This window comes from Mustelus asterias, chromosome 6 (genome assembly GCF_964213995.1).
Source record: "Mustelus asterias chromosome 6, sMusAst1.hap1.1, whole genome shotgun sequence".
Lineage (NCBI taxonomy): Eukaryota > Metazoa > Chordata > Chondrichthyes > Carcharhiniformes > Triakidae > Mustelus > Mustelus asterias.
The window spans coordinates 136,588,612-136,602,436 of NC_135806.1; the positions used below are offsets into that span (position 1 = coordinate 136,588,612).

The 13,825-nt window shown below is 43.6% G+C and overlaps 1 protein-coding gene across 1 annotated transcript in view; it reads right to left on the reverse strand.

Moving 5' to 3' along the window:
- The window catches only part of LOC144495163 (regulator of G-protein signaling 12-like), a 136,801-nt gene that overhangs the window by 84,380 nt on the left and 38,596 nt on the right, over positions 1-13,825 (reverse strand). The window contains exon 2 of the mRNA XM_078215155.1: positions 7,918-7,939. Coding sequence (XP_078071281.1) covers positions 7,918-7,939 — 22 coding nt within the window. The remainder of the gene's footprint in view (positions 1-7,917; positions 7,940-13,825) is intronic.

Consider the following 13,825-nt stretch of genomic DNA (forward strand, 5'->3'; position numbering starts at 1 on the left):
GGACCTGATAAAAATTCTGTCTCCAGCACTGTACCGTCTGCTCTTGGTGGCGATGGGCTTGCAGTCGGGGGTGAGATTTTCAAACAGTGAGGGAGGGGCGACTTTAAGGGTCGAGAGGCTGCAGGTGGTGCGCGGTGGGCGATCTAAGAACTGCTGATTGCAAACGGAGAGCCGGGGAAAAGGCCCATTATACTCCATGGTGACGCTCTTAAGGTGACACAGGAAATCTAGCCCCAGGAGTACGGCAGCGCAGAGTTGTGGCAGCACGAGGAGCCTGAAATTTTTATACACTGTGCCCTGTACAGTCAGGGTCGCCACGCAGTACCCGAGGACATCCACCGAGTGGGACTTTGAAGCCATGGAGATCGTTTGCTTCACTGGCAGTACTGAAAGGGCGTAGCGACTCACTGTGCAGAGTGAATAAAGCTCTCCGTACTCCCACAGTCAAATAAACAGTTTGTAGTGCGACTGTTTACCTCGATGTCCATCATGGATCTGGCGAGTTGGTGAGGCCTGGATTGGTCCAGCGTAATCGAAGCCACCGTTGGATTTTGCGATGCGGCTGACGGCGTCCAAGATGGCGGCCCACGCGGCTCACACGCAGCTACCGGCGCCCAAGATGGCGGCCCCCGCGGGTCGCACGTTGCACTACTGGGCTTGGAGGTGAATTTCGCCCTACATACCTTCACGTAATGGCCCTTCTTTCCACACCGGGAGCAGATCGCGTCCTTCGCCGGGCAGCGTTGTCGGGGGTGCTTCCCCAGGCCGCAGAAGTAGCACTTCAGGCCTCCGGAGACTGCCACAGCGGTCGGGTCATTGGTGGGACGTGGCGTGGCATAGGCCTGGGGCCCTCCCGAGTACAGAGGTGGCAGCGACCGCGGTGTCCACGATGCGCCACCGTGGTCGGGGGTGTAGGCCTTGAGGTTATGGAAGGCCACCTCTAATGAGTCGGCAAGCGCCACAGTCTTTTGTAGATCCAGCCCACCCTGTTCCAGCAGTCATTGTCGGATATAGTTTGACCTGATACCCGTGACATAGGCATCTCTGATTAAGTCCTCAGTGTTTTGGGCGGCTGTTACGGCCTTGCAGTTGCAGGTCCTGCCAAGTGCTCGCAACGCACGCAGGAATCGATCGCCCGATTCTCCTGGCTGTTGTCTGCGAGTAGCCAGAAGATGTCTGGCGTAGATTTCATTAGACCGTTTGTTGTACTGGCCTTTCAAAAGTTCGATCGCGTCCTTGTAAGTTTCAGCATCTCTAATCATCGAGAATACTTGATCGCTTACCCGGGCGTGGAGCACGTGTAGCTTTTCGGTTTCGGTCCGGACGACGGAGGCGGAGGCGGTGAGGAAAGTTTTGAAACATCGCAGCCAATGATCGAAACTGTTAGAGGCTCCTACAGCTTGAGGATCCAATTCAAGTCTATTGGGTTTTAGTATCTGCTCCATCCCAAAACTTTTGCTAATAAAATTGATGCACTATCAATCAAGCAAAGACTAGTTTGTATGCAAGAACAAATAGGCTTTTATTAGCAAAAGACTTGGAGCACACCCATGCCGATGAACTGGTCCAGAGACTGAGGCAGGGGGTGGGGAGCAGTCACCTTTATACCTGGACCAGGGGGGAGGAGTCCCAGGCTGGGCCGGCAGGGGCGTGTCACACACACACACAGGCAATAAGCTAACAGTGGTTTACCACAGTGTTCAATTCTGGTCGCCACACTACCAGAAGGATGAGAAGGCTTTGGAGAGGGTACAGAAAAGATTTACCAGGATGTTGCCTGGTATGGAGGGCATTAGCTATGAGGAGAGGTTGGAGAAACTTGGTTTGTTCTCAATGGAGCGACGGAGGTTGAGGGGCAACCTGATAGAAGTCTACAAGATTATGAGGTGCGTGGACAGAGTGGATAATCAGAAGCTTTTTCCCAGGGTGGATGAGTCAAATACTAGGGGGCATAGGCTTAAGGTGCGAGGGGCAAGGTCTAAAGGAGATATACGAGGCAGATTTTTTACACAGAGGGTGGTGGGTGCCTGGAACTTGCTGCCAGGGGAGATAGTGGAAGCGGATAAAATAGTGACTTTTAAGGGGCGTCTTGACAAATACATGAATAGGATGGGAATGAAGGGATATGGTCACCGGAAGGGTGGGGGGTTTTAGTTCAGTCGGACAGCATGGTCGGTGCAGGCTTGGAGGGCCGAAGGGCCTGTTCCTGTGCTGTAATTTTCTTTGTTCTTTAGTATGTACAATTCAGCAGAAGGAAAGCACTAAAATAATAATGACCATGTATTTTGCTGGGCAATATTGCTTTCCACTAATGATTAATTTTAAATCCTTGCTTTTAGGCTTTAGTTGCTTAGTTTAATAAAAGGCTAAGATGACTAAAAGGATGTGTCTGCATAATGGAAGTACTTTGTTTCTGGAAAGGGTTGTGACTGCAGACTTAAAACATGTCTCATTTTTCCAGCTCCTCCCTTTCAGCCGAGTACAGTATTTATGAAATAGACAAACCCTCTTCATTGTAGATCCGTTGCAAAATGCAATTCATTAAGAAAAATATCTAACACATCAGTCTCCTCAGTGACAGGCCAATCAAGTCAAAATTATTTTACAACATGCTACTGGAGTAGCAGCTTTATTTTATTCTTGGAAGAGAATAGTTTATCTAATTAGCATTGCAACTGGATAAGAGATTTTTAAATCACTAATTTGCTGCCACTGGTACCATCAAGTGTACTCAGAAATGAACTTACTGGTGCAGAAGTAATCAGAGTAATTTGGGTGGGACACTATGGTTTCAAATTACTCGGCTGGGTTAAATTATCTTGAAAACCTAAACAAAGAACTCCATATATCAATGGATACTTCGGATTTCCAGGTTTAGGATGTTAGCATACACACACAGATCTATTGTTTTCAAAAGGAAGCTTTATATAACTTAGAAATTACTCTTGCTACATGCTGATATAAACTAAATAACAGTTGCTCCAGTGAATGGTTACACAAGTTAGCCAGTGAAAGAATGGCACCATGTTTTCCCTTTGGTTGGGGAGTCTGGAACCAGAGGGCACAATTCCAAAATAAGAGGAAGGCTACTTAGTACTGAGATGAAGAGAAATTTCCTTACACAGAGGGATGTGAATCTTTGGAATTCTCTATCCCAGAGGGTACTCAGGCACTGAGTATATTTAAGGTAGAGATTGATAGATTTTTGATTAATAATATGTAAAGTGGTATGGGTATCGTGAGTGTAAAAGGCATTGAAGTGCATGATCAGCCATAATCATGGAAAATGGTGGAGCAGCTGTAATGGGCTGAATGGCCTACTCCTATTCCTAGGTTTTGCTGCTTTTATTCCACTCTATGATCTCAGGCCAATATTGTATGAAAGCCTTCACTCTCTATAGTTTTGAGTGTGCCTTTGCCTCACTGAAATCTATCATTAATTTGTGGTGGAATTAATCAGACAAGCCTTAATACTATATTTTGACTTGAGATTATGCCAGATGCCCTTGTGTAGCTATGTTGCAACACAGTCAAGAAGCTCACCATCATTCAAAACAGGAGTGGTTTGATGGTCAGGAACTCCTGCCATTGAAGTCAATATCAAACCCCTCCATCATGGAATGAATTACAGTCTGCTGCAAACTGAATATAATCACCTTTCATCTTTGTTGAGTTAACGGTGACAGGAGTCCTGCTATCAGTTGGAGAACCTTGATTTGATGCAGTTGGAGCATCAAGTCACCTTTAGCCAAGAGCCCCAATGTTTTTTCAATGCAATCAGACATTGACCCAATGTCAGGCATCCCACTGAATTAAAGCCCCAGTAGGGCAAAGATCTCGCCCCAGAGAGCTGCTGGCCAGAGGTCAGCGGCTCTCCATTACTGTCAGTGCCAATGGGAGCGACGGCTGCCACTGATGATGCACTGAGGCCTTCACCAAGGTTTCGCGGCTGGATCTCTGGAGAGAGGCAAGTGGGTTTGGAAGACCCAGTTAAATCCATAAGCCAACATTTCATGTCATGGGCTCAGGGATAATTGGTCTCAAGTAGCTTGTTAATGAACATAATTGTCTTCTCTCTGCCAGTGGGCGGGTTTCCTGTGTTCAGCCCTTTTTGTCCTTCACTAAATTCAGGACAGGTTTCCCACTGCAAGTCGGATGCACGACCTTCTGTACAATTCTCTGGGCCCGCCCACCACCTTGCCTGCTCCAGCAGACTCCATTAAATCCAGCTCACCAGGTTTGAACCACCTCTTTCAAAGAACAATTCAGTTAGACCCACTCATCAGCTCTTTCTTCTTGCCCCTGAAATTATTTTCCCTCTTCAAATATACATTCAATTCCCTTTTAAAAGCGACCATTAAATCTGTATCACCATTCTGTCATCCAAAACGGCATGAAAATAATTTTCCATTGTTAATCACTTTAAATATGTACCCTCTGGTTATCAATCCTTCAGTCAATGGAAACAGTTTCTCTTGATTTACTCTATCAGATTATTTCCATCAAATCTCCTCCGACACTTCTCTGCCCTAAGGAAAACAACACAGCCTCTCCAGTCTATCATTTATCTAACCGCTCATGCCTGCATTCACTCTAGTAAATCTCTTTCCCTCTTCAAAACATTCACATCCTTTGTAAAGTGGCTGTCCAGAATTATATGAAGTACTCAATCAGAGCTCAAACCAGAACGTGCAGGTTCAGCATGTCTTGGCAATTGTATTCTATGTCTTTATTTATAAAGCCCAAGATCCCATATGCTTTATTAATTATTTTGTCAACCTGTCCTGTCACCTTCAAATATTTGTGCATAAATACCCCCAGGTTTTTCTGTTCTTGCTTCTCCTTTGAATGGACAATCAATGTGGCATTGCCAGTAAGGCCTGAATCCTAAAAACAAGATATCACCTAGATAACAAACCCAAATAACAAGGACACCTATGTCAGACTCCTATTTATTGACTACAGCTCAGCCTTCAACACCATTATTCCCATGAAACTCATCTCCAAACTCCGTGGCCTGGGCCTCGGCATCTCCCTCTGCGACTGGATCCTGAACTTCCTAACTCACAGACCACAATCAGTAAGGATAGGCAACAACACCTCCTCCACGATCATCCTCAACACCGGTGCCCCGCAAGACTGTGTTCTCAGCCCCCTACTATACTCCTTGTACACCTACGACTGTGTGGCCAAATTCCTTTCTAATGCGATTTTCAAGTTTGTTGACGACATCACCATAGTGGTTGGATCTCAAACAATGACGAGACGGAGTACAGAATGAGTTCGAGAATCTGGTGAACTGGTGCGGCAACAATAATCTCTCCCTCAATGTCAACAAAATGAAGGAGATTGTTATCGACTTCAGGAAGCACAGTGGAGAACATGCCCCTGTCTACATCAACGGGGACAAAGTAAAAAGGGTCGAGAGCTTCAAGTTTTTAGGTGTCCAGATCACCAACAATCTGTCCTGGTCCCCCCATACTGACACTATAGTTAAGAAAGCCCACCAACGCCTCTACTTTCTCATAAGGAAATTTGGCATGTCAGCTACGACTCTCTCCAACTTTTACAGATGCACCATAGAAAGCATTCTTTCTGGTTGTATCACAGCTTGGTATGGCTCCTGCTCTGCCCAAGACTGCAAGAAACTACAAAAGATCGTGAATGTAGTCCAATTCATCACGTAAACCAGCCTCCCATCCATTGACTCTGCCTACACTTCCCGCTGCCTCGGCAAAGCAGCCAGCATAATTAAGGACCCCACGCAGTCCGGACATTCTCTCTTCCACCTTCTTCTGTCGGGAAAAAGATACAAAAGTCTGAGGTCATGTACCAACTGACTCAAGAACAGCTTCTCCCCTGTTGCCATCAGACTCTTGAATGGACCCACCTTGCACTCAGTTGATCTTTCTCTACGCCCTAGCTATGACAGTAACATTACATCCTGCACTCTCTCATTTCCTTCCCTATGAACGGTATGCTTTGTCTGTATAATGCTCAAGAAACAATACTTTTCACTGTATGCTAATTCATGTGACAATAATAAATCAAATCAAAATATACTAAACATTTAAATCTAACAGAAAAATAACAGGTACATCTTCTGCAGTAAAATATACTTTATATAAGGGGCAGAATGTTATCCTAACAGACACGCACACAACAATGACCAGTAGCAGGGTAAAAATCTGTTTGATTCAAAAGCTGGCTTTGCTGTGGCTCTTTAACACAGCCGCAGGCCTCAATATGTGTAATTAAACATGCAGGCATTGAAAAATCACATCACGGAAAGAATAACTTTATACAAGTTAATAGACAGGTCAATAAAACAAAGCTTGCACTCCTTGAAAGCATGTCAACATTGTTTGCTAAGCAAAGTGGACTGATGATTCTTTGAACTGAGCCACGCACTCATATGCAGCCATCTGGCAACTGTATCAAGGGAAGCAAACATCTATTTTGAATTACCGTACAATGTACAGTTGAGCATATCTAAAGAAAATGGGGTCCCTTCAACTAAAAACTCTTCCTTTAACAGATTCAGCACATCACCTGCCCGCCCTCTTTAATCGGTCAGGAAACCTGGAAGTAGTTTTGCTAATACCAAAGTTGAGCATGGGAGGTAAAGGGGGACATGGAAAATATGGGTGGGTGGATGCGGGCTTGGGCGTGGAGTGATGGTTACAGGCTTGAGGGCCCCATCAGTCATGATTACAAATTGGTCGATGTCCCAGTAAGCGGAGGTGGGCCTTCTAGCCTGCTGACCTCGCTGCCCATCCACCTCCTCCATTGCTGCCTCCGGTCTGCCTCTGAAGGTAGTGAGCCTGACTCCATCACGCCTCCACCTCCCTGGAACAAAAATATGGCAGATGGGGGAACTCCTTAATGGAGACAGATTTGCAGGGTCAGGGATTTGCCCAACTGATGCTTTCCGTCTCATAGAAATGTAGAAAATAGAAACAGGAGTAGGCCATTCAGCCCTTCGAGCCTGCTCCACCAATCATCTTGATCATGGCTGTGTATCCTTCACAGAAATCCAGCCATTTGACTACAATTTGAGTCTTGCGAGTTAAACTAGAAGGCATAAACTCGCAGTGCAGCTATGAATATGTTTTTGCAGGCTGAGAAAGTGCAAACCATCATGAAAACCAGCCTCCCATCCATTGACTCTGTCTACACTTCCTGCTGCCTCAGCAAAGCAGCCAGTAAAATTAAGGACCCCACGCACCCCGGACATTCTCTCTTCCACCTCCTTCCGTCGGGAAAAAGATACAAAAGTCTGAGGTCACGTACCAACTGCTTCTTCCCTGCTGCCACAGACTTTTGAATGGACTTACCTTGCATTAAGTTGATCTTTCTCAACACCCTAACTATGACTGTAACACTACATTCTGCACTCTCTCCTTTCCTTCTCTATGAACGGCATGTTTGTCTGTATAGCGCGCAAGAAACAATACTTTTCATTTATGTTAATACATGTGACAATAATAAATCAAATCAAAGAAGTTCACTAAAACAGTGCATTTTTTTAAAAAATCTGGAATTGTGCTAACAAGAGAAGCAAAGTTCTAACACTGTATTCTGGTGTTCAGCTATGCTTTATCCAACATATGGCAAAATTTCAGCTAACAAACCAATGTAATATACACTGGTAAAGCTGACTCATATCCTGGGAAATGCAACTTTCTGACAACAGCATGGAGGTAACTTCCACTCAGTTTGCAATGATAGGGCTACAATACCAGCTCGGAATTGCCCAATCCCAACCGTCAGTCACCACTCCCTTACTAACAGCCAGAATCACAGTCCAGAACCCCCAAATTTCACTTAGTCTAATTTGAGACGGAAGATAAATTTTAACAAGAAGTGTACACTCTACCGCGTTTTGTCTTTACTTATCTGAAAATGTGCACTAACCTCCATCGGAGACAGCTGCTGTCTGTAAGAAAGGAGAGAGGCATGAGTGAGAACACTTCATCACAATGACACAAAATGTTTTCTCTGCTGTTTTGTTGAAAGACTAAAATGTGCATGTTGAATTCAAGCAGCTTCCAAAACAAATAATCTCACTCTGAAGTGAAAAGGAAAGACAGACTTTGGTTGAATGAGTCAAGATGCATTTTTTCCAGAAGCTGTAAGCACCTCCCTGGTTAACTCCTCCAAATGGCACAGTTGAACGGTTTAAAGAAAGGGCTTGTGAGAGGCTATATTTCTTCCCGTAATCCCACAAGCAATTCATGGGGAATTTCACAGTAACTTCATTCCAATGTTAATGTAAGCCTTACTTGTGACTAATAAATAAAAACTTTAAACTTTAATTATTTTACAAGTGTCAAAATAAAGGAAAATATTCTCAACTACTTTGAAATGCTGCATCTAATCTTACTGCAGGAGATAATGAGCTGCTCTATAGGTCAACTTCAGTTTAAGATCTTCTCTAAATTACACCGTGAAGTGATGTCATATAAAAAAAATACAGGGCCTGGTCAGGTGAAAAATTCTATTACACATGAGGGAAATGAAATGAAACAGAGTACTTGATGATAGCCGTCTTAGCAAGAGCTGAAATGTACAAACTCTATTGACACCAAGGGTGCGAATTTCATCAGTTTCTCCCCTGCCACCAGAACACAGCATGTAAATGAGTTTCTGCCGAGCTCCCAAATAAGCTATGGCAGCAGAGGCCTAAGGAAATTCATCCCCTTGGCTCTTCCTTCAGCAAGCCAACAGCAGAGCACTAAAAACCATGTTAATTAAACTGACTTCTAAGTTGGAAGTGGATCTATGAAGCTAAAATTGGCTGGGTTCGGTGTTGCTCTCAAAATACCTGTTTTTCCTGGTATTGCTCAACTTAGCCAATATGCTGCCCCACCTCTTATCCCTATATAATGAGAATGCCTGACCAGATAAGCTCGAGCTATTGAGGAATTATGATTATTATGCTACATTTAAAATCTACTTTTATGCTGGTGGAGTGGGGCCTGATATCAGGGTGCCATCTTTAAAGGATGCCCCGAACTCTGCTGAAAATAAACTCACCATCACCCCCCCCCCCACACAACCCACGGACATGGAGGACCACCTCCCCTCCCCACATACAATCACAGAAGAATTGGGAGCTCTTTCTCCCCCACCCCGCCCCTCCCCACACCATAAGTATCAGGGCATTCCCCCTCTAACAGGCATCAGCTCCCCCCCCCCAACATAATACACATTAGAGACCCCCTTCAAATGGGGCTTCTCACAGGACCCACCCTGGCACTGCCAACCTGGCACTGCTAGGATAGCACTGCCAGGGGCAGCCACAACCTTTTTTTAAATTCATTCATGGGGACATGGGCGCCGCTGGTTGGTCAGTAGTTATTGCCCATCTCTAGTTGCCCTTATTTCGAAGGCAGTTGAAAGTCAACCACATTTTTGTTTCGAGGCAGTGTTAGGGCACTGCTCAGGCATGTCCCTCTTTCCCCCAGGGACTATACTTACCTTGGCATCCCCAATGAGTTCCCCTTGACTGATTCCAATGTTTATATACCCATTATAAACCTCTCCAATTCAGTGAAGTGGGGGGAAATCATATGGCTTTATTGAGTTTGAAATTTATTAGAACATATGGAATTGAGGTTTCTGCCCTTTCTGGGCACAAACCTCATTAGGTCACCGGAGGAAGGGCAGGGAAAAGCGTGCAATGAGATCTCACTGGTGAGAACCTCATTTCACGACACTTGGGGGATTTTGCGCTCACAACAGATGCAGGTACAAAATGACACCCAGTGTGTAAAGATTCTTTTGCAGAGAATTTGATGCAAGACTTATGAATATGCACATGTGTGGACTATAGATGCCACATGCACAACCAGTGTAAGGAAATCAAATTAATAACTTGCCAATCATTTACACAGTCCCTCAATAGCAAATTATGCTGCGATTGCTTAATGCCAGAACATAAGTGCTGCTTATGTGAGAGATGCTTTCGTGATATTTTACAAGGGGTGCAGATTGGTGGAAGGGGTGTTGGGTAGAAGAAAAAAATACTGAGTTTGAAATTAAGAAACCTCTCGACATGGTAGAAGAAGATTAATGAAGGTAGGCAGTAAGGTAGCCAGGCAAAGTAGTTTTGGGACAACTTTGCAGAGGATACAAGATAAAGAGGAGGTAAAGGAGAAATAGCAATTCAGGACTAGACTGGAGGAGTGACGCTTGGGAAGAATGCCTGATTTCTCAAGGCAAGGCCACAATGGGCTTGGCTGGTTAGGATTATGATGAAACCAATCCATTGGGGAACGGTGAGTAAAAGTGACCCGGGTGAGGACAGTGTGATGGGTGTGTGGGACAGGAATTAGTTAACAGAGTGCTGGATTAATTCATGTTTATGAATGGGGAGGGTGTGGGACTGATGGAGAGACTGTCTGAGAAAACAATTTTCCAGTTGATGAAATCTGCAAAAGTTTAATCACTTCCTCACAGTCTACAATAACCAAACTGCAGAGGCCTGTCTCTCCCACCCAACAAAGTTGTTAGGGACCAGATCAGAAACTCCAAGATATATTATGAAGTTAGCCTAGACCCCAATTTTTTTTTGATTTTGGCATTAGAGCGAGCATAAGGTGTTTCACTCCAGGTATGATTTGATTGGTTTATAAAAGTTTCCTAGTGGGTCAAACTTTATTTAACAACACAATTAAAATATAACAGAAAGATTTAACATACTGCTTATCAATTGAAAAACTTAAATATGACAAAGTATAGTTCTTAACAGCTAACTATCTCTATCATTCCAGTAAGAAGTCTCAACACCAGGTTGAAGTCCAACAGGTTTATTTGGAATCACGAGCTTTCGGAGCGCTGCCCACCCCAGTCCAACGCCGGCATCTCCACATTATGTCTATGGTTCCAATGTAGGCAATATGCTCACAGGCATATGTTCTTGTTCAGAATCAATTAGCACAAAAACATATAGCTCACGTGGATGCTAGGTTTCCACACTTTTAACACCTCTGGAAAGAGATCCAGACAGACACCTCTCTTCTGATTCTTATACAGCAGTCTCCAGAGAAATAGTCAACTTCAAACAGCAGAACTTCAGAGAAAGAGACCTATTTTCTGGTAGGTCCCAGACTCCAATCTTCAGAGAGAAAGAGCTACCTCTCTCTACAGCTCCCAAGCAGCAACTGAGCTTGTTTTCACTTTGTGAGCCTAGCCCCTCCAAGTCACAGGACTCTTCCTGTCAATCAAACTAATCAAGCCCCACTCTGAAAAACCCCAGGGGAAACACTAAAAATAACAGCCCTGCATTAGTCCAGATTAAAACAAACATTCCAACAATTAAGATCAATTATGCTGCTGCAGTAACAGCAGGGGATGTCGACTATAGACAAAGCAACACCAATAAATAGAAGTGACTGCTAAAAAAAAATTCTGCATAAGAGGTTTGACACAAGTACATTTCTTAAAGGTACAGTATCATCACAAGGTAGATATCAAGTCTTCACAAAAAGATTTTAAAACGTGTGGAGATCCAATTATGGTTTACCTAACATCTCAAAGCCTCACCACAGCACAATCCAATTTGATCTGGCAAGATTTAATCTCACAAAAAACTTTCAGCACCATAATATCTGACCATAAACTCTCACAACAAACTCAAAGCAATAACTATCTTATTCCATAAAGCTAGCAATTCCTCTGAAGAGCAGCTGTCCAACTTCAGCATATTGCAAATATGTACTCAACTGACTCCCTACTGTTAGGTTCCTCAGAGAGACCGAGAACAGATATGAATTTGCTAATAACCGACAGAAAGAACAGCATGACAAGATTTTGCATTTTAAAACTTCTACTATAATAAGCAAATTAAATCAACATTACAAAACATCATTTAGCTGGCAATTAATAATAAAAACAGAAACGTATTCCCCGTTAACACAACCAAAAACACCTCAGCACTCCTTACACTGCACTCCCCACAACCAGAAATTCCGGCCAAGGTCAACGGACCTTTAAATGTTAAATGTCGAATTTTCTGTCCTGCCCACTACGATTCCAGCAGCAGGCGGCATGGGAAAATTCCACCCTTAGTATATGAAGTCCAAACTCCTCCTGGCTTCAACAATACCCCTTCTCCCTGCTCCACCAGGGTGAATCTTGTAGTGTCCTTCAGGAAAAAATCCCCTCACTTAAACTTGAGCACAATTAAATGGACTTCCAGTAGCAAGACACCCTCTAGCAACTTCTTACTCTTTACACCTCTACCAGCCTCATCTCCTCGAACAAGGAATCAATCCTCAACAGCACTCTTCTTGGTATTTAACAGAAAAGTGGTCCCTCTGCTCTGCTTGGCGTAGCAGTTCCTGTTTTCTGGTCTTCCTCAAATCTCAGTCTGATTGATTCAGAGTCCATACGTCTGGCTGAGGGTGTTAAACCTTTCACTTGGTCGTCACTAAGTTTTGACCTGGGCTGCTGTTCCAATGACAATCAAGTCATATGGGCTTGTCTTTGGGCAGATTTTGATTTGATTTGATTTATTATTGTCACATGTATTAGTATACAGTGAAAAGTATTGTTTCTTGTGCACTATACAGACAAAGCATACCGTTCATAGAGAAGGAAATGAGAGAATGCAGAATGTAGTGTTACAGTCATAGCGAGGGTATAGAGAAAGATCAACCTAATGCAAGGTAAGTCCCTTCAAAAGTCTGACAGCAGCAGGGAAGAAGTTGTTCTTGAGTCGGTTGGTACGTGACCTCAGACTTTTGTATGTTTTTCCCGATGGAAGAAGGTGGAAGAGAGAATGTCCAGGGTGTGTGGGGTCCTTAATTATGCTGGCTGCTTTGCCAAGGCAGCGGGAAGTGCTGACAGAGTCAATGGATGGGAGGCTGGTTTGTGTGATGGACTGGGCTACATTCAAGACATTTTGTGGTTCCTTGCGGTCTTGGGCAGAGCAGGTTTCGTGAGAGATCACATCTTCCTCTCTAAACAACTCCATTTTACCTTGAATTAAAGGAGACAGTTGAAAACATCACCGTCTTATAAAGTCAAGCATTTATAACATCATCTGGTTCCTTTTTTTTCAGATTACAGAGTATTTTCAGTTTGTCTTTGAATTTAAAGTATCATAGTTGGCCAAAGTTTCTATTGAACCAAAATACAGAAACCACACTTCCTGCATAAACAATCTGAGAGTCATCTGGCAGCAATCTTTTTGTTTTAATTTTGTTTTGCAGAATGCAAACATCATTAGAAGGCCACCATTTATTGCCTATCCCTATTTGTCGTTGGAAGTGGCAACTGGTGAATTGAACCGATTAGTCAGTTCACCGGATTCTTCCATTATTAAAATTAATGACTTAATTAAAAGTAATAGCAAAAAACTTAGAACTTTGACCTTCACCATGGATTCTCTGATGAACACTTCCATCAATTATAGCGCTATGACAGGTGGACAGCAGAGGTGGGGCAGGGTGGAATCTGCGTGGAGTCTCAGAAAGTTACCGTTCCATTTCAAGGTCAGACTTCACTTTAACACAATGTTAGCAGCACCTCCCTTGCAAATGTAGTCCTTTGATGCAGAACTGCCCAATTTAACTTTACAGAAGTCTGTGTACCATCTATCAACCATGAAGTCTCCAGAACATTTTTAATGGGACTCCTGACAATTAGTGTCAAGAGTTTAAGAGTCTTGGTCATACTCAGTTCTAAATGACAATTGAAAAACTGTCTAAAAAGCACACCACTGGGTAAAATTTAAATTAATATGATTGGTCTACTACTATACTTTTAGCAAATGTAGCAATACAGCTTCAAAAGGATAGGCATTAACTGAGATCAT